Genomic DNA, 24114 nt, shown 5'->3' with positions numbered 1-24114 from the left:
GAGTGCTGCCCTCTATTTGGTTTCCCAGATGCCCCAGCGTCTCCTGAGCGGACCCACCATGGGAGGACTAGAGCAGTTCTGACCATGGGTTTGGACTCCCATCCTAAGAGAGCAGTTAGAGGTTGAGCCTTGGGAGAGGGCCAAAGAAGCTTTGAGCCACTTAGAGTCTCCACAAGAGGCGCCAAGAAAGTCGGCGTGGCTCTGTGTTGTCCAAGCCAGCCCAAGTGCCTTGGGGACAGGGGTGTTTGCAAAAATATTTGGGCCAATTATAGCATATATTTGCCAGTGCTGGACCATGCGTGTTTATCCTTTGGGACCTCCTGGAAGAAGGGTTTTAGGTAGATAGGATTTGGGGTCTGGATCCACTCACTACATACGATTACACTGAGAACCCACATCGATGAACTTCTTTGGTCTTCATAACAAGCATGAGATGGTCTCCTGTGCCATTCCCATTTTACACACTCAGAAATCAGGCCTAGGGAGGTCCAGTGACTTGCCCAAGGTCACTCAGAGGATCTGAGGCCGTGACCAGCATCAGCCCTCTTGACATGTATTCACACCAAAAAAATACTAGTTTTGGGGAGTTGGGATGTGTGCTCCTTACAGACAGAGTCTGCATAATATCTTTCATTCCAAGCATAGTACCAGACACATGGTAGGTGTTCATTAAAAGTTTGTTAGATAAAGGGGAAAACTACCTTTCCAGCACACCTGGGTCAGGCCCGATTTCAGTGAGAGAGCAACAGAGCGCCACCCATCCTCCCTTACACCTCTGCCTGTGGCCTGCCAGGTGGGCTAAAATCCTTATGCTTAGAACCACTCTTTTGGGTCAATCAAGTGGCTCAACCACTCATTCTCAAGGGCATTTTAAGTTTCCTGCTACGGGGAATGTGTGTACCCTTGACCGACCACTCCCTTCACTTCCATGGGGCCAGAAGGTCTGTGCCAGTGGCCAAAGCCCCACAGGACCCCAAGACACCTTTTTTAGAGGTTCCCTTCTTGATGCTCTTGTCTTAGGAGACAGACATATGGATGCAGCTCATGCCCTCCTTCCCAGACCATTAACCAGCACAGCTGAAGGGGTCAAAACCATCTTGGACCATCAGATGCTGACCTCAGGCCACTCACCTGTACTTATAATCTCTGAAGCACATTTGATGGGCTTTGAGCTTAGAAATGAGAAGCTTGACGATTTTCAGGAAGATAAAGAAATTGACCTTAGAAAAAAGCAGATATGGGTAAATAAATGATGGGCTCCACTCCATCAACCATAAATGATGGTTATGAATATCAAGGTCACCCTGAGCCTGACCATTGGATCCTTGTCCCTGTAAACCAGGGGAGATGTGGCAGTTGGCCATTCAGGAAGTATGTGCTCATGGTCATCCCTAATCTTCCTAAGGCTATCTCAATACATCCATACTTTATTTTTATTTAATACTCCCCATTAATGCTCTGAAGAAGCCACACTATTTTTATGTCATGATACAATGAGAAAACAGAGACATGGAAGAGACAAGTACAGTTCCCAAGGTTGCACAGCTAGTAGGTGACTGAGCTGGTACTAAAAATACAGCTTTACCAGAAAAGAACCTGTTCTTCACTTAAACAGCCTCCCTTCTGTAAATAACTCCAGCCCTATGGGTGTCTAACTTGAGTCCTGTAGCTGCCATGGAATTTATTGGAAAGCACAAGTTCTCTTCTCTCTAGACTATATTCCACAGTCATGGAATGGGCTGTCATGGGCTGGGACAGTTCCATCCTTCGTTGTCGGCCTTGATAGAAATGTTTAAATAGATCTGCAAATTCTTCAACACCATCCCCTTCGAAAGGCAGAGCCTAACTTCCCCCCTTCCCTCTGGGATGTGAGCTAGGCCTAGCTATGCACATCTAATGAAAAGAATATGGTGGAAATGAGGCTATGTGACTTCTGAGGTTAAGGCCTCAAAAGGATGGCATCCACCTGGTTCTCTCTCTCTCTCTCTGGGGAAAGCCAGCGGCCATGTTGTGAGGACATTCAAGCAGCTGGAAAGACCTACCAGGGGGACATGAGTCCTCCTGCCAACAACCAGCACCACTTGTCAGCCACGTGTATGGGCCACCTGGGAAGCTGGTTCTTCAGCCCCGGTCAAGCTACTGGATGGCCACAGCCCTGGCCAACACCTTGACAATGACCACAGGAGATATCATGAGGCTCTTGGAGAGGTAGAATGGCAAGTGGTTGAGTGCAGCTAGGGCTTGGAGAATGAGAACAAGATCTGTGAAGAGTGAGACTGGATTGGGGGAGGGGGTGGGGAGAACCAGCTCCTGCAGAGTCTTTCATGATCGCACAGACAAGTTTATGTTTCCTTCTGAAAGCAATGGAGAGCCAGTGATGACTCGCAGGCAGGGGAGTTACCCGATCGGATTTGCATGTCTGCACTTCAGAAAGCTCATTTTAACAGCCATGGGGCGTATGGATTGGATGAAGGCAAAACCAGAGTAGGGGAGACTGGTTTGGGAGCAGTTCATAGTTCCCAGGGAAGAAGGATGGAGAGGTGAGGAGAAGCCACAGCTGTGGGGCATCGGTGACGGGGAGTATGAGAGGCACTTGAAACTTACAAGGAGTTTGAGTCAAATGGCCTTTGTTAGTGGTGGGATGTGAGGTCAAAGATGACCCAAAGCTTCTCAGTAGATCTCAAATGTGCAGTAGTATCATTCGCTGGGGGTGGATGGAGGAGGGAGAGCTGTGCAGGGGGAGGAGGGAGAAATCTAGTTATTTTGGACACAAAAGATGTCCCAAGGCAGTGAGATAATTACGTCTGGATCTCAGCAGAGGGATCCCAGATGGAGCACAGAGCCAGCATTGGAGGAGGCGAGGTTGTCCAGAAAGGGTAGGTAGACAGGGAGAAAAGAAAGGTTAGGAACTCACCCTCTAATGAAGGGAAAGGTGATGGAAGTGGAGGCAGTGAAAGAGGTTCAGAAAGAGTAGCCAGGACAACTGGAGCAAACCACAAGGGAGTGGTATCCAGGGAGCTCCCGGCTGTAGGAATTCAAGAAGGTAAATAGCTGCACGGAATTTAAGCAAACTAAGACTGCATTTAGCAACAAGGAGCTGAGAAAAGGTGCAGTTCGCGGATGGGAGCACAAGCCAGATTGCAATGCTTTGTTTTGTGAGCCAGACGTGAAGAGGGAGACAGCCAGTGTAGACCACATTGAAGTCTGGCTGTCCCCAGACACTCCCCCCAAGAGGTAGAATGGTCAGAGCCTCCTTGTGTCCTTCCCAGATCCCATACAGACTTCTGCTATGGTCCCAGCAATGTTTCATTACACCTATCTGTCCAAGAAGCGGAATGATAAAACAGTAATTGACAAGGGCTGCAGAATGGGGATAGTGTCTCCCCTCTTTTATGTGCAGGGGTGGAAGATGTTTGGGGTTACAGTTGTTTTTAAAACAGAAATGACTGGGGCGCCTGGGTGGCTCAGTGGGTGGCTCAGTGAAGCCTCTGCCTTCAGCTCAGGTCATGATCTCAGGGTCCTGAGATTGAGCCCCGCATCAGGCTCTCTGCTCAGCAGGGAGCCTGCTTCCGCCTCTCTCTGCCTGGCTCTCTGCCTACTTGTGATCTTTCTCTGTCAAATAAATAAATAAATCTAAAAAAAATTTAAAAATTAAAAAAGATAAAATGGAAATGACTTAAGAATGTCTTTGTGCAATGAGGAAATAGCCAGTAGAGACGGTGACTGGGTAACAATTCATGGAGTAAAGTCTCTACAAACATTGAGCCGGCATGATACGAATGTCCCTGCCTGGGAAAAAAACCCTTGAACCACAGATTGGAACACAAGCTGGAGAATCCAATGTGGACCTCCTGCGACTTGCCTTATTGGCCCCAGGAGAATCAGGGCTCGAAACTAACCATCTGCACTTTCGGGCAAGAGACCATTTATCCCATCCACCAGCCAACAGGAATGATGGAGCATCCCAGCCAAAGAATATTTAGTAACAGAACACTTAAATACAAACTAAATGCAACCAAGTAATTTATTTCTTTAATGGGATATCTGCTTTTCATCACAAAGAGAAAACGTTGTGTCCTTGGCTTAGTGATTTGTTGAACTGAGGCATTTTGCTCAAAAAATAAGTATAACTGGGGAAAGGAACGTATTTTGGCAAATTAATTTCAATCGGGACTGTATCCTAGGAAATGGAGAGCTGTGATGAGGAGCATGTGGTTTTGTTGTTCTTTGGGTCTCCCAGGGACCGGACATGAGAAAATGGGCATCAACCAATGGGCCATATGGCGGAGGCCCTTCTTCAATGCCACGGAATGAAACACCAGCCTGGGTGAACTGGTGTTCATCTACGCGTCTCACAAGACAAGAGTCAGCGGGCATATCTGGCTGGTGCTGTTCTCCATTCGTGCCCAAACAGGAAAAGGGGGCTGAATGAGGAAAATCTTCAAGAACCCAGCCAGCTCCTCTTAGATTCCATTATCAGAATGGGGGGGTGCTTAGGACCCCAAATATATAAGCCTCCCTTTCATGTCCTACGTGGTGCAGAATGCATGATCCTATATAATGTTCTTGGCGACACTTCCGTGGTACCCCAGCTCCTGTGTTTAGATCTGGGTCTACAGGCTGGCAGAGGTGATTGCTAACATGGTAGAGGGCTCAGAAGTTGGCTTCATCTATCTCTAAACTTCACCTACTCCCATCCCCTCCTCATCTGGCCTGCTGTGCGGACTAAAATGCCTACCATTAGAGCTGCTTCTAGAACGCGTCAGGGTGAACACAAGGGTTCCTGCTGCGCCGAGCCTGAGCTCCATCCCAGCGAGGGCCTGCTGGCTTCCCTCCTGCCTGATTAGCGGGAACCTTCCAGGGCTGGGAAGTGTGGGTCACAGGTGTTCATGCCGAGCTGCCATCTGCTTGGGCATGCTGCCAGGATGAACAGAATCTGGGGCTTACTGTGGCCACAGACAGCTTTTGGACAGATACGTGTAATGAAGCATTGCTGGGACCGTAGCAGAAGTCTGTACGGGATCTGGGAAGGACCCAAGGAGGCTGTGACCATTCTACCTCCCGGGGGGAGTGTGTGGGGACAGCAGCCGGGGGGATAAGACAGCCGAGGGAGGGGGTGCCAATCTCAGCAGTGTCCGAGGAGAGGTACTCATGGGTGACAGGTCTGCATCACGCATGTGGGAAGGAGGCAATAAAGATCGGGGGGTCAGGAGCACTGGGCTGTGGTTACAAGGGCTGGTGCCCCCAATCAGACCCTTTGGGCTGAGATGCAGCACCCCCACTTACTGGGACTTGAGGCTAAGTCTCTTTCCATCTTCTCGGTGTCCTTGTGAGTCAAGGAAACATAATAATGGCACCTACCCACAAATGGGGTAAGACACGTCAGGGACTTAGATGGTGCTGGCATGTAGAAGACGCTCAATACAGGTCACAGGCAGTGGCAGGGGTGCCCGCCAGCGGAGGGTACTGAGATCACAGCAGGCAGAGGACTGGATCATGAAGCAGTGACATGGGGGAGGGACAGGGCAGAGCTCAGGACTCGGCTCTCCTTTGGGGTGGATGAGGCCAGACTTCACTGGGTGCGGAGTGACGGCAGGGGACATACCCAGTGACACGCGTGTCACCGCTCAGCCTAGATGTGACACCGGCCTCAGAAACATCAAGGGCACCTTCACACTCGCAGTGTCCCCCTCAATTTCTAAGGATGCTTTTCCCTCTTAGTCCTGAGCCCCTTTGGCACACTTCATCTCCCAGTATCGTCTAAAAGAGCTTTGTGACTCTCGATCAAGCAGTCCATCCCCAGCTGTAAAATTCTGGGGCCACGGGGACCTGGGGCCCAGGTCCTTCCCCATCTGGGTCTCAGAAGAGCAGTATCTCTTGACGAATCCCCATCCCAGCTTTGGGTAATATCGACCCTGTTTTTCTCTTCTAATGAGGTTCCCTTATTAATGCTACTGGGGTCAACATCCAAGCCAATAACTTTGCTATCCCTGGGCTTGTGGGTAACAAAAGGCACTCACGTCCCCAGGGCCACCATTAAGGGACCCTGAGCTGGTCACAGATGTCTATACACAGTCTGAGGACCCGGAGAGAAGGAGGCGTGTAGCTGAACCCTGCATTTGAGTCCCAAACCGGAACAAGGAGAAGCCTCTAACTTGTTCCTTCTCATTCAGCACATCCTACTCAGAACCCGGCAACTCCTTTTCAAGGGAACTGGCCCAAAGCTCATTCCGAGCCAGAGAATTCGGGTGGGTGGTAAGGGAAGGGGAGAGGGTCCCCCACAGCTGCCAAGCCCAGCGAGGAAAAGGCAGGAGCGGGATGGTCCTTACCATTACACAAAGAAGCATGGGTCCTCTGATGATCCACCAGATTTTCTTATTCTTGTTGGTTCCCCAGCACCTGCAGCAAAGGGGCAGGAGAAGACTCAAGGCAGAGACAAGGTTGAATGAACAGCCTGGTGCCTTCTGGAAGAAGGAGACTTCCCGCTTGCCACCCCACTGTGAACAGTGACACAAGAACCAATGTTGTCCCCATATCTTTACAGGCTGAGGGTCACTGCTAACCTCTGCGGGGACCTTTTTGTGTTAATTTGAGCTAATCTGATGCTAATTTGCCGTGTAACTAAAGCTAAAGCTAAAACTCATGACTATGAAAAAGATCTTTAATTATTTTATCTACATTTCTAAGTATATTCTAGATGGCCAAAATGGGAAGGGAGCGGATATTCTCTTTGGGGAAACGGTATAAATCCTTGTATGGGGCATATCTGGAAATTACTGGCCCATGGAAGTGTAAGAGCAGGTGAATTTCCTACCCTGTGTTCTCCAGCTGTGCACGGGCCATACTCCAGGGTACCACAAACAGCACTGGGAAGGCTGGGAGAAAAAAAAAAATGGAAATGTAGTTAGGGGCTGGTTGGCCAAACCTGCCTGCCTCCCACAGCAGCCTGATGGGCCGCAAGCATCTAGTAAAACTTATAAGAGCCCAAATATCATTGAATTGCAGGCTGAGAGCTGGAGAGACCTGAGGGACACAGAGCCCATCTGTTGTTTCACTCTGAGACCAACCAGGAAGCAGAGAGGAGAAAACACTTGCCACATGTTGCAAAGCAGCTCGGAGTAAATCCAAGACATTAAGTCAAATCTCCCCAATTGTAGGTCATCCGTATTTCTTCTGAATCCTGCAGCCTCACATTCTCCAAGAGTCCGTGGCCACAGGGGTTCCAGACCCCGTCTTGAAGGCTCCGCTGGCATTACAGACGGAATGTTGTGTTCCCCCATCCCCCACCCCATGTTGAAGCCCTAACCCCCAATGTGATGATAATTGGGGGTTGGATCTTTGGAGGTAACTAGGTTTGGAGGGGGAGGTGGTGGTCTTCATGATGGGATTAGTGCCCGTAGAGGAACAGACCAGAGAGCCTGCTTCCCTCCCCCCACCTCTCTATCTCTATCTCTCTCTTCCATATGAGGCTACAGACAGAAGGCAGCTATCTGCAGCCAGGAAGACCCCTCACCAGAACTCTGATCTCAAACTTTCAAGCCTCCATAACTGCAAGAAGTAAATGTCTGTTGGTTAAGCCATGCGGTCTATGGGATTTTGCTACAGCAACCTAAGCAGATTGCTACAGCTGGGGACAGAGCAGGAGGAAGGGCAATGGAGTCTATCAAAAACCTTGTCGATTTTTAAATGTATGCATTGGGTCCACATTGCTTGTGTGTAACTGCACGTGTGCACATACACCCCTTACTTCAGTATCTTGCCACTGGAGAGTTCTCTGTTCTAGATGCTCCCCCAATTGGGAAACCAAAGGCTCTCTCAGGCTCCTATGTTCCGATGGGCCCCTAGGAGAGGAGGCTGGGGGTTCAGGTCACTCACCCCAACCCACCAGCATGTATCTGGGCCACAGCCGCCTCTCTGAGAGCACTGTGGGCTCCAGCAGTGTGTGGAGGTAAAGGCCTTCGACCAGCAACCATGAGTAATTGGCGCCCACGAAGTAATGCAGCAGGACCTGGGCTGAGCGGCAGGAGGCAGAGATCTGCAGAGGACAGAGCATCCGAGGGTGAGGCCAGGTGTTCTAGTGTGGACCCAAGAGGACGGAGAAGGGCCTCCCCATGCACAGCCGTCCCTCTACCCCACCTCGGCCCCGGAATCAGCTGAACATCTCAGAGAGGCTGCGGACAATATCAAAATGGGAGGGAGGGCTTTCTGTAGGTTTCCAAGCCCAGCCTCTTCCCTGACATTTTATACATTTACAGACAAACAGAAACAGGGAGAACTCATCAGCAGCAGTTTCCCTAAAGGAAACACTGAAAGGTACGCTCTTTGATCTTAGTTCAACTCAGCTAGAAACCAACTAAAAAAATCATATGATTGGAAAGGAGGAAATAAATTTCTAAATAACCCATGAATCAAACAAAGAAATAATGATAAAAATTAGAACTTATTTCTGAACCAAATGAAAAGAAAGTATTGCATATCAAAATGTGTGGTATGTAGCTAATAACACATCCAGAGCAAAACATATAACCCTAAATGACTTAATTAAAAAAGGAAAAAGGCTGGGCGCCTGGGTGGCTCAGTGGGTTAAAGCCTCTGCCTTCGGCTCAGGTCATGATCTCAGGGTCCTGGGATCGAGGCCCGCATCGGGCTCTCTGCTCAGCGGGGAGCCTGCTTCCTCCTCTCTCTGCCTACTTGTGATCTCTCTCTCTCTCTCTGTCAAATAAATAAATAAAATCTTTAAAAAAAAATAAAAAGGAAAAAGGCCGATAATCAATTGTCCTATTATGTCAGAGAAAGAGAGCAAACCTTACCTAAAGAAAGGATATGGCAGGAAAGCATAAAGATAAAAGCAGAAATTAATGAAAGAGACAACATAAAATAAAGAGAATCAAAAATGCTAAAATTTCATTCTAGGGAAAGTCTAGTAAAGCCATAAAACATCTGGCAAGGATGATCAAAAAGGGAGAAAAGAGAGTGAAAGTATAAATAATCAATATCAGGGAAGCAAAAAGCAATACCACCAGAGTTGCAACAGACCCTTAAAAGTTCTTAAGAAACTATGAACAATGGTATGGCAAGAATTTTGAGGAGTTAGTTGAAGCACACAAATTCCTAGAAAAACACAAGCCACTAAAGCTGACATAAGAAGAAATAGAGAATCTGAATATGAGTTGAAACTAGTCCATAACTAAAAGCCTTCCAATAAAGAAAATTCTGAGCCCAAATGACTTCACTGGAGTGATCTGTCAAATGTTTAAGAAAGAAAAATACCCATCTTAAATTCTTCCAGAGAATAGAGAAAGAGGTAGCAAGTCTGATTTGTCTCAAGAGGTCAGCATACACTTTATCTTCTTTATCATAAGAAAAGAAACTTACTCACAGGTGCAGATGAGGGAAAGCTAACCAAAACACAGCATCAGCTAAGGAATCCAGCAATATTGGAAAAAGAGTAATATATCAGAACCTAGTTGGATTTATTCCAGAGGGTTAATGTGACAGGTTACTACAATCATTATTAACAAGATAAAAGAAAAAGCATCCCAACAGAAACAGATTTCAATGTAGAAAAGCTTTGCTGCTTTAAAAATAGTAATAATAATAATAATAACAATGGCAATAAAGCTGATCTGGTTCAGTTGTTTGGTTCACGGATGAAGAAATTTCCCACGCAAGGACACACAGCACCCTGTGATGGACCCTTCCATGATGATTTCCTTTACTTGCCCCACTCTTGGGAGGTTTGGGGGGTTTTTTGGTTTGGTTTTAGGGGTTTGTGTTTAAGTCAGATGATGTTTCTCCAGAAGTCCTTTGACACCCCTCTATCTTCCTCTTCCTCTTCCAAGCTTCACATTCCCTCCCCACGATTCCCAGGACTGATCTACCAGGTGAGAGGCTATGGTAGGGAGGGGCATACCTCCGACACGTAGGACATCCACTCTTTGTCACTGTTGGGCCTCCTGGAGTAAGAGTTGTAGATGATGGCATCCTTCACCAGCACAGCTAGGGCTCTCAGGATGAAAGAAGCAAACAAGTTCATGTGGATGTAGTTGCGTGTGCAGTGGAGTTTTCTGTGCAGGGAGAAAACCAGGTGTCTTCCCTCAGGAAAGAACGGTTCAGACCAACAGATGTGTGCCTGAAACACCTGTGCATCTATCACTAGAGGGCAGGTGTTGATAATGTAGACTCCAGAGCGGTACAGTTGGGTTATGTGATTTTCTCTGTGCCTCATTTCCCTCATATGGAAAATGGCAATAACAGTTACACATTGAGTAAAAATTGAGAAACTGAGGCAGAAGGGTTAAATCAGCTGTCCAAAGTCCTAGAGAAGGAAGTGGTGGAGCTGAAACCCAGAAACTCTGAGGCCGAAGCAGCACTCTCCAAAGTTCTTGTACCTATCAGTACAAGAGTGCTTACCTCAAGGATCGCAGGGGTACCAGTCACTTGATTGGTGCAAAGTACTCACACAGTACCTACACATTGTACATATCCAGACAATGTCAGCTTTCATCGCATCCTCCTTACCTACCTGAAGCCTTCTGTAGGCTCTTCTTTTGTACTGGCTGGTGTAAAACTCTGTGTCCTCTGTCTCTCTAGCCAAAAGGGCTCTTTTCCATCACTGTGCTCTCACAGTTCTGCCTGTGCCCCCAATACAGCACAAATCTGCCTGGTTTTAGAGCTATTGTTACTTTTTAAATTTCTGAACAGTACCCAAGGCAGGTCTTGTGTTTTATTACTTATGCACCTTTCTCCCTAATTGGATTGGGTGCCACTCAAAGGCAAGGATTAGATCTTACTTTCTAGCACATGAGACAAAATGGACATCTGGTCAACCCCTAGGCTTAGCTAAAGTAACTTCTAGTGTTGGACAGCTACACTCTCCAGGCTTGCTCCTGGGACTTTGGGAAGGTGACTGAAGGAGGTCGTGGACAGCAATGGGTACAGGCTGTGGAATTCTCCCACTGCTCAAGAATTGCTCTCCAGATGGGGCGTATGGTCATGACTTTAATCTAGGAGCTATAGAATATCCTGAGATTGAGGGACCAAGCCTGGGGTTAGAGGAGCCCAGGTGGGAAGCCATTATGGAGCTAGCATCCTGGTCTCCAGGCGCCCATCTAGGTCTCCTGCATCGTTATCCAATGCTCATTCTGCCATGTTATCCTCAGTGATGTTGCTGAAGGAAGGATGAGAGGCAGCCCTTGGAAGGCCCCCTAGGGGGTCCATAAATATCTCACTTGGGTGATTCCTAAAAACACGATTTAGTAAAGTACACTAAGGCTTTAGATTCTGAGAAATAATATAAGGGAATGAAAATGCTCAGTCTCTGAATTGCCTGATCGTGAACCTGCCCCCATCACTCACTAGCCACGTGACATTGGACAAGGTATTGATCTCTCCATATTTCAGTCAACTCACTTATACAATGGGGCTAATGATAATGCTAATCTCCTAGGATTAGAATTAGCCTCAATTCTGATTAGGAAGACATTTAAATGACTTAATACATGTAATTTGCTCAGAAATGTGCCCAGCACCGAGGAAGGACTCAGATGATTGGTAGCTAATTGGAGTCTGGGGGCCCAGCTCTACCACTCACTAATTTGCTTTGGGAAAGTTTCTTAGTCTCTTCTGTAAAAATCATGCCTCTGGCAGGGTGGGGTAGACAGGAGGTTGTCCAATCCCGAGGAGGCTAAAGCAGAGGTAAGACTCCCCGATTCCAGGTCCAGATGTACTCTGTGACCACCAGCGACCCTGATCCTCTCCCTGGACCTCTTAGATCCCTTTCCCCTCCACCTGCAAAATGGAGTTGATGGGCCAGAGACTCTCTCCCATCCCTTCTAGCTCTGGTGGGTCATGACATCAGCCAGCCCAGTCTTCTGCACTCTAGAGGGAGCCAACGAACAATTCCCAGGATGGACACCTGAAGACCTGTAAGCAGAGGTTCCACTCACCGGAGAAACAAGAGGAGGGTGAGTGCCAGGAGGAGGGAGACGATGGACAGGGAGTACCCCACAGTGTACAACAGCTGCAAGGTCGACAGCAAGGCATGGTGTTCCGCCTGAGCACAGACAAAGAGCAGATCTGACCACCAAGCCAGGCAGCTATGATCTCCACCCCCCAGCTCCGTGCCCAGGAGGACCATGGCTCTAGGCATGCACTGTAGCTTTGTAGACACCCAACTAGGGTAGCTAAGACTGCTCTCTGGCCCATCTCAGAGGCCAAAGAGCCTTGATGAACTGAAATGCCCACTGGGAGGGTCTCACCTTGATGGCTGGTGCTATAGTCCAGCCTTGATGCACCAGGATAGATACTATCATGGAAGAATTGTGCTCAGAACAAGAAGGTGTCTTGGAAATGAGGACAGGTGGTGTTTTTTTGTTTGTTTGTTTTGTTTTTGTTTTTGTTTTTTTGTCCCTCGGAGTGCTGTCCCTAGGGTGTAGGAATCCCTCTCTCTGGAAGATGGGGCCAGGTTTTCACCTGGGTGTTCCCTCCTAAAATAACTTGTCAGGCAAGACCCCTTAGGTGAAGCCCCCATAAAACAGTGTGATATTTTCTCTGAGTCCCAGGGCAGCCTGGTGGTGAACAGAGGATAATTTGCTGGAAACTCTGTGTTGTTGTGATTTTTCCAATGGAATCCCACCCTCTCACTCAATCCATCATGCTGTTTCCCGCTAAATTTTTGTACAAGAACCCACAGCAAATAAGTATTATGTGCTAAATCATGGCTTAAACTTCTCTACAGAACACTCTTATCAGCTTTATTAAAGCAGACTGGTGTACCATAAACTGTATGTATTTAAAGAATAAACCTAGATGAATTCAGACATGGATAGATCTGTGATTTCACCACCACATTCAAGATAATGAACATTCCCATAACTTCCCAAAAGTTTCCCTGTGACCCTTTAAAATACATTTCCTCTCATTCCCTCACACCATCTTATGCCCAAAGTAAACACTGGTCTGCTTTCTGTCATTAGAGATTAATTTTCACTTTCTTAAATTTTATATAGATAGAATCCTATGATAGGTTTCCTTCCCTCCTTCCTTCCTTCCTTCCTTCCCTCCCTCCCTTTCCTCTTTCTCTTTTTTTTCTTTCCTCCTTCCTTCCTGCTTGCCTTCCTTCCTTCCAAATATATGTATTTGTTTATTTATTTACCTATTTATTTATTTATCAGACAGACAGAGAGAACAGAAGCAGGGGGAGGCAGGCAGAAGGAGAAGCAGGCCTCCTGCTGAGCAAGGAGCCTGACATGTGACTCAACACCAGGACCCTGGGATCACGGCCTGAGCCGAACGCAGATGCTTAACCGACTGAGTTACCCAGGCATCCTGGGATCTTGGTTTCTAATAACATTCATCCACTTAAGAGAATCCAGAACTCTTGGAAGAAATTGCTAATTTGGGCCCAGAACAGGAAAATCATCAGATGAGTGGTCCAAGACCAATGAGAGTATTACAAAAGGACACAGGAGCCAATCTGGAGGGATTTCATTAGCTAAATTTAGAAAAAGAATGAGCATCAAAATAATAAGTGAATAAAGCAATTTGTAAATTCATAGCGATACCCAAAACCAGGGGAAAGGGGAAGGAGTCTTCTTTCAGAAGAATGCCAGCTAGTAAATATAGAAGAAATGACAGAGGGGCGCCTGGGTGGCTCAGTTGTTAAGCGACTGCCTTGGGCTCAGGTCATGATCCCGGGGTCCTGGGATCGAGCCCAGCATTGGGCTCTCTGCTCAGCAGGAAGACTGCTTCTCCCTCTCCTACTCCCCCTGCTTGTGTTCCCTCTCTTGCTGTCTCTGTTAGATAAATAAAATCTTTAAAAAAATTTTTTTAAATGGCAGAGCTCAAATTATCTCAAGTCAGCATCATCGATGAAGGCTGTGATACTGACGAAGAGAACAAGACACACACAGGATTCCAAAGCATCGTCCCACCAGTTACTAGCCAGATAGAAAGGGAGAAAGTAGCTATACCATTGAGAGATCTGGTTGTGACTACCAAGACCAAGCGATCACACAGAACATCATCGTAGTGAGACACCTGACATTTTGGTCTCCTGGCATGAGGCTACACAGTGTACCCAGCACCTACGAGGATGAACTTGGGTCTTACCAAACCTCCAAACCCAACTTCCAGCTTAAGGACATGCAGAAGATGAAGGAACGCATCGAATGACAACAAAGTTTTCCGGGGAGGGGGGGGGGGCGTGTCTTCACAAAGCCAGTGTCCTGGGCTGCCATGGGCTGGGATGGGGAAGATTCTAGATTAAAAGATGCTAAAGTGATATGAAATGAACCCCAATATATGAACCAGGACTAGACTCTGGTTCAGGGAAGAAAAGTTCTAAAAATGGGAGGGAAAAATTGGGGAAACTTGAAATTAGATAAAACTTAAGCTGTTAGGACGTTCATTGGAATCGTGGTGCTGTAGTTACGCAGAATAATGCCTTTGCTTAGGAAGGACCTGACGAATATTTAAGAGTGAAATGTCATGATGTCTGCAAATTACAGTCAAATATTTCACAAAGAGGGAGACAAAGCAAGAGCGAATGAGGGAGGGGGGACGTTAATCCTTGTTAATATGTTAATACAATGTTAATCATGTTAACACAATAAAATTTTGAATTTAGATAGTGGGTCTGTGGGTGCTTATTTTATTATTCTGTTAACTTTTCTATGTGTTTGGCTATTTCAAAATAAAATGTTAAAAATAACAGATATATATCAATTGGTATCTCTTATGTGGTATGGAAAACTAAATTTTATCATTAAAGTATATATATTAAAATTCTATACACACATACAAATTTACATACAAACATGATCTCCCTAAAGAGAATCTTTTATCGTGCATAAGGACCCCCGACTGATGAGAAGGAAGAAATCACGTATTTCGTTTGCCAGCACTCAGAAGAGCAAAGATCTGCTATCACTAGCCTTTCTTGGGCAAAATACCAACCTGTTATTAGAAACATAGGCAAACATGGCCAGAAGCTGGTTTTTTATGTTTTGAGGATTTTGAAGTTGGTTTTTCATGTTTTGGGGATTTGTTGTTTTTTGTTGTTTTTTTTGTTTGTTTGTTTTTTTAAGTATTTGAATTCTTGGGGAAATGGCCATTGGCAGAGAGGACGAGGCAATGCCCCAGGCCTCACCTCTCTAAAGAGAGAAATCTTAACTTCCGGTCTTGGAGAGAGCAGTTTCCAATTCTGGGTTTGCTGTCCCCACGTGCTACCTCGGGCGCCTGCAGGGCTGAGCCCAGAGGAGGCCATAGGCATCCCACACCTGCTGGAGGGTCACTCATGATCCCCCGAGTCCCAGCCTCAGCTGCACGCTGGCATTACCCGGGGACCTAGGTACTGGTCTGAGGCCCAGGCCCCACACAGACCCAATGCTCGGAATCTGCAAAACTGTTCCCTGAGTATTTATTAAGTGTCTATGGTGTGCACACGCTTTTATGCACCCAGTACTAGGCCAGGGATGAGAAACTGGGCGGCCTGAAGCGTCCCCATGTCACCCTTGTTGCAGAAGAAATCCAGTGGCCAGAAGTTGCTTTCATGTGACTGTGGACCTTCTCCAGGGGAGTCTGGGCTAGACCAGCTGTGGGGGAAGTCTGTGTGGCCCCCAAAGCCAGCTGGGGTGGGGGGCCCTGGTGGAGGGTGGTCGGGGCCTGGGGCCCGGGGTCCATCATCACCGGGCCAAGCGCACTCACGTTGCTGTCGGAGCTGTGGTTCTTGGAGCATTCGGAGTCATCCTGCCAAATATCTGTGGAGTTTTCCAGCGTCTGCCAAGTGCCCGGAGCCAAGCAGTATCTGTAGGCCCTTCCTGAGTTTTCTGAAAGTAAACACAGCTCTAGGGGAAAGGTCAGAGCACGCAGCCCGTGCCTGAGCACGTGGTGAGGCCCTTGTCCTCACTGCAAAGCTGTGGAAAATCCCAGGGAAAAGGGATTTTCACTTCCCTTTTGGGGGGGTGGGGAGGGGGTACTCATTAGCATCCCTGCTGTTTATTTGGGAAGGAAAGAAAAACATGGAAGCCTCTGAGTTTCATAACAAACCATGGTCCTCTAATGTCTACTGTGTTTACCCAAAGTCTCTAGAGCTAGAACAGTTCCTGGTGACTCAGAGACGTGGGAGCCCTCAAAGGTGCAGCCCAGCTGGGAGACGCGGACCTGGGGCTTCCTGGCTGCGCACAATCGGAGAGGGGCATCCTGTCCTGGTGTTCTAGAGGTGGCGCCATGAAAAAGAGAAAGAGGTGGACAGAGCCTGCGTTGTCACCTACAGGCTTGGTGGCCTTGAGCCTGGGGCCCTCCCACTCCCAAGACTTCCAGTGTCTTCTTGAAGAGCTGAGGACCATCATGGTCACGGTACCAGCCCTCCCCAAGTTGGGGGGGATTTGATGAGTGTATGCGTGGGCATGTGTGTGTTTGCAAGTAACAGGACGCCTCTGTGTCCGTGAGGAAGGCTGCTGTGACCCAGTCATGTCCATTCCTAGGTCTCACCCCCAAAGGGATTGCCATCCTTCCTCCCCACCGGAAAACCAGGGACCGGATTTGCAAATGAGCAATGGAAATTGTCCTAATGTCCCTCTCCCGACCCTGCACAGTGTGGACCAATGGTGACTATTTGTTGAGTCCGCAGATCAGAGATCTGCTGATCTGCCCAGCTGAAGTCTCCACAAGGGTCCCTAGCTGCCTTCTCTAACACCATTCCCCAAAGCAAGCTCTTTGTCTTCTCCCCCAAACCTGGCTAGTCGCATAATTTCTAGCTCCTGTTGATGGCAAACCCATCGCCCCGGTCCTCAGTCCCCAAACCTTGGAGTCATCCTTGCTTTCTGTCTGTCTCTCCTACCCGTCATCTGGCCCATCAGCCGATCCTGTCACCTGGACCTTCCAACGTAACCCAAATCTGAGCCCTGCCTTTTGGCTTTCGTCCCCTGCTCCCTGCTTCCTGGAGCCACCTCTCTCTCTCTCACCCGGATTATTGCAAATGCCTCTGACGCTCTTGTCACTCGTGGTCTATGGTTCACACAGCAGCCACGCCACACCATGCCTCGCTCCAAATCTTCCAAAGGCTGTCTGAAGACAAGCCAGAGCCCTTCCCGGCCTCCCACAAAGCCCTGTAAGGTCTGGCCTCCAGTACTCTCTGACCTAACCTCTTATTGGCTCTCTTCCCCTTCAGGGCAGCCCTCTCCCTTGCTGTTTGTGGGATGCCAGACGTGAGCAGTGGGAGCCCTGAGCCAGCACCCAGATGATGGTGAGCATGGGTGGGGCCAGGCAGGGTGTGAGCTCAATTCCTCTCCTCCACTTTCCAGCCCTCTTGTCCCTCACCTCCTGCTTCATCCGACAAGTCTTGATGGTTCCTCTGCCTCTGCCTGCATTCACTCCATCATGGTCCCTTTCTCGGGATCCCTGCAGTCACTTTCAGTGTCAGCTCTCTGCCCCCCAACCCCGTTCTCCCAGCCAGCAAGCCATCAACATCAGATCCCCAAACCACAAATCGTATGAAGTCCTTCCCATGCCTCAGCCTCTTCCTGGCTCCATGGGATCTCAACCTCCAGAGGAGAGTTAAAACCCTTGGTGCCAGACCCAATTTCTATGCAATCAAGCCCCAGCCTCCTGTAGAGTCAAGTATCGTCCCACCTCCCACCCTCCATTGTGTGTCTTCTTCTGGTCTTATCCCACCAGACCTTTTCTCCTTCTTTCTTCTCTAAACCCTTCCACTGACTCCACATTTTCTTCTCACTGTACAGATCTCTTTGGATTCTAAGATTTAATGCACAGGACGTTGAGTGGAAGAGTAACTTTCCACCTTCTGCGAATCACACTCCTGTTGGGGCACTCTGGAAGCCCAGAACCCATTTTTTTAAAAAAGCCTTTAACTCAACTCTTTGTAAGTTCAGATTTTGGACTACTTTTTCCCTTCAGGTGGAATGGGCCTCCATTTTTGGCTCTTGGGAAGAATGCACAGGTACAGGAGCTGGGCACGGGTGGTCTGCTCCATGTGCCCTTGAGATCCAGGGACATTGGAGTCTTAAAGACCTCCAACATTCTGAGGGCTGGACTTTGGTCTCCACCTCAGTTCCATCTACAAAGCACCTGCTGTGTGGCTGACTCCAGGCCTGCCTTTCTTATTTATTCAGTGGGGTCCCAAGAGTAGTTGTTCACCTGACTTTATAGACAAGAAAACAGTTCAGAGGGCTCTAGACACTTGCCCAAAGTCACAGAGTGTAAAAGAGACGAATGGACTCTGGACTCCAAGTGCAGTGCTCTCCCCACCCCACTGGAGCTGGCTCCCACCCGGCTGCTTCCTTCACTTATCCAGACTCTCCGGTCCAGCAAACTCTGGTATCTTCCCTTAAACATCACATCTTCACGCCTCCTGGGTCACTTCCAACCGGATTTCACCAGAGGACAGTTCCACAGAACATACCACTAGCCGTCCCACCCAAAATGCACCTCTCTTCCTTGGAAACTCTTTGCACCAGAGGCCTCAGAAAATCGAAACCAAATTTTAACCGATGATTTACTGAGCTGAAATTAAATACAAAATATCACCATCTCTCCTTCTCTGTAACCCATTCCCACTTGGTTTTGCCTGGAACTTTGTAATTGCTTATGTTTTTTGAGAATAGTTTTTTTTTTTTTTCTTATTCTTTGATGGCCTACAGTCGAATGTAAAGGAGTTCTAACCAGTCATTGTTTCTCTACCCCTTCCAGCATAAACCAACCAAGAGGCTGGGCAGCTGGGGCAGGTGGGCATGTGATAACCTCCTGGGGGGTCCTACATAATAGCCACTTCCTTCAAGCAAGATGGGGGCAAGCTGAGTGGTTAAAGACTCTATCCAAGTCCTATGGGGCTTAAAAGCACCACCCAGGAGCACCACCTTCCAAAGCTATCACAAGGATAGTTTGGGCACCCTTCTTCTCCATCCAGGAAGCCCAAAGTTGTGGGTGTGAGCTTCCCAATCTCTCCCCCAGCTCCTTCTCCTCTCCATGGCAACCCTCGCTGCAGCAAATTCTGTAGAAGCTGAGCCTGGACTCTCCAGTCTTCAAAGAAAAGAGGACTATTGTATTAATGGAGCACCAGATACAGAAGAATTTCAGGAAGGCAAGACGAGGTGCCCAGAGAAGAAGGAAGATGGATTATTGACAGCTTAGGAGACTTGTGGGGAAAGAGGACTTGAGAAAAGCACTCGGTTGCAATGTGCTCTCCCTAATTGCTCCCCAGATGGCCTACCCAGGAGGGACCAGCCTTTAAGAGAACTGCCAGAAAATGGTAAAATAAGACTTACTACCTTCACGCCACCAAGGTAAGTATGAAGGGCAGGGAACGGAGACATTTCCTGGAGAAGAATGAGGCCAGCACACGTATCGATCAAAGGTCCCATTACAAAAGGTCCCTGTGGGGAGAAAAGGTCCTGAATGAGGGCCATGTCGGAGCACCAGGGCCACCGATGGAGGCAGAGCCCCCTCCCTGGCACGGGAAGCTGGTGTACCCTATGCAGGAACTAGCACGGGGGAGTCCCATTGTCCAGATACATCAAGGATGAGGAACAGTGTGGGGAGGAAGGAATGCTTAATGCACCCCGAGTTCTGTGGCTTTGTCTACTCAACCTGACCTCTGGCAGCGGTCCCATCAGTTATGTCCATGTGCACGTCATGCTGATGCTGGTTTATTTTACATGGACTGAACTATCACACAAACTTGGGGTCAGGAGGACACTTGGAGGTTTACCCAGTGCCTTCTGTTCCATAACTCACTACAGAATTGCCATACCTTCATCAGTTAGATGCTGGAACACCCTGACTGTGAAATGCATGATACGACCCATGGGTATAGGGAGGTCCAAAACTGAGGTTCTTGGTTGCACATATCCAACACAACCCATAACCTCTGTAGGGTCATATCTCTCCATTTGAAGACCAACTCAACAATCATAATGAGGCATTTGCACCACCTCAAATTCAGGGGACGATTTGCACCCTGGTACTTGGCGAAGAGATGCTGAACACACAGGGCACTGCCTTATGGACCTCCTGGAATGAAAGGAAGGGGTTTCAGGTTGGATCCCAAATTCCCATGTTGCAAGTTCCTCACTCTTGGGAACTAAGCATCATTCCTGTCTGCTCCCTATTGGGGCTAGCATGCAGGGGCCACTCAGGTTGAACAACCATGTTACTAGCATCAGGATCCCACAGATACAGATCTGCCAGCTTATGAGCTGGCTCAGGGCATCTTGTCGACCCGGATGCCAAGTGTTAGCACATGGTCTGTGTGAAACAATGTTCACCTGGCCAAGCTTCTCACGGCAGGACTCCAGAAAAAGAGAACATGCCCTACTTTGATTTCAGAAAACAATATTCCCTAAAGTAAGGGGTGGTTCTCATAACAGATACCAAGCTCTGATTGCCACCAGACTGGGCTGAAGAAATAGTCAGAGGGAGAGGGGTATGGCTTGAAGGTTGGGACTCTTTGAGTCAGGAAAAAGAAGACAGCGTTTACGGTATCCTCTCCTCCACTGAGCCGCTGAATGAAATCATCTGAAGGCAGTCAGTAGGATGAGAGGCCAGATTTCATCATTCAAAAAAAGGAGGGGGGGGAATCTGGACATATCTGAAGAGTCAGTATGCGGGCAGGAGAGGCCATGGACTGATCGAACGATGAACATATTTGCTGGAAGGCTCTAACCCTAGTCTAGACCTGGCTAGGAGAAATGTTGGACCTCCTCCCACCCACCTACCCAACAGAGTCCCAGGTTAATCTATGACAGTGGCTCAGGTCATGCGATTTGGTGGTGAGTGTGGTGTCACATCTATGTATATACCGTCCCATGTGCTCTTTTACAATGAGAGGTGGGGGGCTCTCCTCCCTTCCCTTGAACCTGGGTAGGCTTTGGTAACCACCTGATGAACTGAATATGGGAGGAATAGCTTCTGAGGCTGGCTCATAAAAGGCAAGATGGCTTCTGGTCATGCTTGCCCTGGAAGCCTCACCACCATGCTGGGAGGAGCCTTGTCTGTATGGACAGGCCACTGAGAGTGCTCTGGCCAATGGACTCATGGCTGGGAGCCACAGTCAGCCATCTGTTGTCAGTGCAAACAAGCCTTCTGATGATTCCAGCTCCCAAACACTGAGCCTTCCATCTAAACACCAGACACTGTAGGGCAAAAACAAGTCATCCCCACTGTGCCTGGTCTGAATTCCTCACCCACAGAAACTGGGATGATGAAGACGATGACTGCTTTAAGCTACTGAGCTTTGGGGCTATTTGTTACACAGCCACAAATAACTCATACACCTGCTTACCAGAAGGTTCCTCGAGCAGGTCTCTCAGACACTTCTCTTTGTATTGAGCCCACTTGCGAGTTGTTTCCTCAAGAAGGGATCCTGTAACCTGGGCAGAAGAAAACCATGATGACTCCCAGTTCACTACAGAGGTGGCCTTGTAACCGTTCCTCCACAAATTTCAAAACTTTCCGTTGAAGTGGCCATAATGGCCTGCACCAAGAAATAAGACTTCTTTGGCATCTTATATTCTATCTTAAAGGTGGACACAAATCTTAAATTGACTCCATAATCCAATCATATTGGTTTTAGTACAGATATGAAAGACTTTCTTAAAAAGATTTTATTCATTTGACACAGAGAGAGAGAGAACAAGTAGGCAGAGCAGCAGAAGCAGAGGGAGGAGGAGAAGCAGATTTCCCATTGAGTAGGGAGCCTGATACAGGACTCAATCCCAGAACCCCAGGAACATGACCTGAGCTGAAGGCAGAAGCTGAACTGACTGAGCCACCCAGGCACCCCTGAAAGAATTTTACCCCTCCCCCAAATCTTCAAGTGAGGTCGATATTTTAAGAGGAGGCAATATGGTCTTCCTGGATGTCACACACGATGAGATTAACAGTTGCATGTTGCTAAGATTACGTGAATCTCAAGAAGAAAAGCTCCAGTGGGAAGAGCTCCATAGTGTGTCAGGGGAAGGCTGGGAGAATTGTGGGGACCTGAGCCATCCCACCTGGCTGACTGAGGGTCCAGAGTCAAAGACTGGGTAGAGAGATGCTCTGCTACCATACTGAGACCTTGGGTTTTTTCCCCTTTCTATAATTAACTATTCCCTCCCATAGAACCTTAAAAATACAATATGCATGTTTGGGCTTTCCAGATAATTGAGTTGTCCGACAACATCTAATTGTGTTTCTGTACCACTCGTTGTTTCATTTTTAACACAACAGGGGGCCAAAAGGGTTTTTCTCTTCTTCAACTGACTCCTCTTTATTGAACACCTGTTACATGCCAGGCTTTGCATTAGGGAGGAACTAAAGGGGATGAGGTGATGGAGAAAACACAGCTTCTGCCCTAAAGGACTTAGAATCTGCTAAAGATAAAATAACTGTATAATTGGCTGACAATCAAAGTCAAGTGATGTTCATACCCTATCGTTCTCTGGTCCTGAAGAGTTTCATCCCCTGGGGCTTGGTGTTGGCAGAATCAGCCACAAACCAGAATCTGGGAGCTGCCCTTGGCTCCTTCCTCCACATCATCCAACCAGACACCAGATTCTGTCCTACACCTCTCTCCTGTCTAACCCTGTTTCCCATTTCCCCTGCCTCTGGCCTGGTCTACACTGCTCCAGAGAGAGAGGTCCACAGGGCTGTCCTGCCTAAAGTCTTCCCCTCCATGGCCTGTCGAGTTGAGATGACATCTCAGCCACCCCAGGGCCAAACCTCTTGACCCTAAGTCATGTTCCTCTGTGACTCCATCTTTGCCTTTCCCACTGGCCCTCACTTCTACCCTCATCTTCATCTGCTTGCCCCCGAAGGCTCAACTCAAGCCTAATGACCCCCCAGTCACACTTGACCACCTCTGTCACTGAAGTCTTGAGCCAGGAACCCTTCTTCCCAGTGCCCTGTGACTCCACACATGACTAAGTCCTGTGTCCCATCATGTTGTACTATCATTGGTGGTTCATTTGTCCAACTCCTTTGTTACCCCATACGTTCCTTGAGGGCCAAGACATGACTTTCATCTCTGAATACAAGTCCCTAGCACTAGCCAGGAGTTACTGTCCTCAATTTCCAGCTAAAGAAACAGAGGCACAGGCATGGGGTGGAGCTGAAGGTGGGGAATGAGCATGGGAGGGGCTAGATATGTGATCTGGGATAAGGTCACCCAGTTCAGTTGGCTTTGAGGCTTTGTGTCCTCTCACAAGGGGGTAAAAAACTCAAATACTTTCTTGGGCCAGGAAGACAGCCTAAAAGAATGAGGTAAGACACACATAGCAACAGGTGTAACAACAGGGAGTGGAGAAGCCCAGTGTAAACTGGGGAGATGATCCATCAAAAGGCACGTGCGCGCGCACACACACACACACACACACACACACACACACACCATCTATGAACCTTATGGATGTCAAGCTTCCATGTTCTGAGTCACTAGTATAGTCTTTCCTCTCCCTCCTCTGCCCAGCATGGCCTACCCCCCAATACTACAGAAGGCACTATGGCACCTGAGAATAATTCCTTTGCATCCTTTCCAGAGAACCACACAGACAACTTTTTGAAGATCTGGTAGAGTCATAGTTAGACCAGAGATTACCAAATGTTCTCAGGTCATGGCGCCCTTGGTGACTTGCCATTTTCCCATAGTCCCCCTAAGCCAAAAGAAAGACCTAAAGTCCGATTTTTTGAGTAGGTAAGGCCAAAGGACGTCAGTATTCGCAACCCAACAATGCCTACTGGAGATTGCACAACTTCCCAAACTTGGGGATCCAATAGGACACCACCTTGATCCACATGGATGTTTGCGCAGTACTTGATTTCAGTACAGCAATTGCAACAAACAAACAAACAAACGAAAAACCAGCTTTGCAGAGATACAACATCAGCAAAGGGAATTGGGCACGATCTAATGCTGAAACCAGGAACTACCTTGAGCTAGTAATTCCCAGGGTCTAGCGGATGTCATGGGTCGCTTTGCTTCCCTTGAAAAATTAAAATATTGGGGCACCTGGGTGGCTCAGTGGGTTAAGCCTCTGCCTTTGGCTCAGGCCATGATCTCAGGGTCCTGGGATCGAGCCCCACATCAGACTCCTTGCTCGGCGGGGAGCCTGCTTC

At 48.1% G+C, this 24114-nt stretch overlaps 1 protein-coding gene across 1 annotated transcript in view; it reads right to left on the bottom strand.

Annotated features, from left to right (window-relative positions):
- LOC111161106 (glucagon like peptide 2 receptor) overlaps positions 1–24114 on the bottom strand; it is a 41061-nt gene that overhangs the window by 12500 nt on the left and 4447 nt on the right. Inside the window, exons 2-10 of the mRNA XM_022524590.1 lie at positions 21302–21389; positions 19290–19394; positions 15709–15830; positions 11949–12055; positions 9914–10067; positions 7876–8035; positions 6815–6875; positions 6330–6399; positions 1132–1220 (exon numbers count right to left, since the gene is read on the bottom strand). Coding sequence (XP_022380298.1) covers positions 1132–1220; positions 6330–6399; positions 6815–6875; positions 7876–8035; positions 9914–10067; positions 11949–12055; positions 15709–15830; positions 19290–19394; positions 21302–21389 — 956 coding nt within the window. The remainder of the gene's footprint in view (positions 1–1131; positions 1221–6329; positions 6400–6814; positions 6876–7875; positions 8036–9913; positions 10068–11948; positions 12056–15708; positions 15831–19289; positions 19395–21301; positions 21390–24114) is intronic.

Source organism: Enhydra lutris, unplaced genomic scaffold, assembly GCF_002288905.1.
Source record: "Enhydra lutris kenyoni isolate GAN:26980312 unplaced genomic scaffold, ASM228890v2 scaffoldscaffold82, whole genome shotgun sequence".
In the NCBI taxonomy this organism is placed as follows: Eukaryota; Metazoa; Chordata; class Mammalia; order Carnivora; family Mustelidae; genus Enhydra; species Enhydra lutris.
The sequence above is the reverse complement of the archived record's forward strand: the minus strand, read 5'-3'. Positions and strand labels throughout refer to the sequence as shown.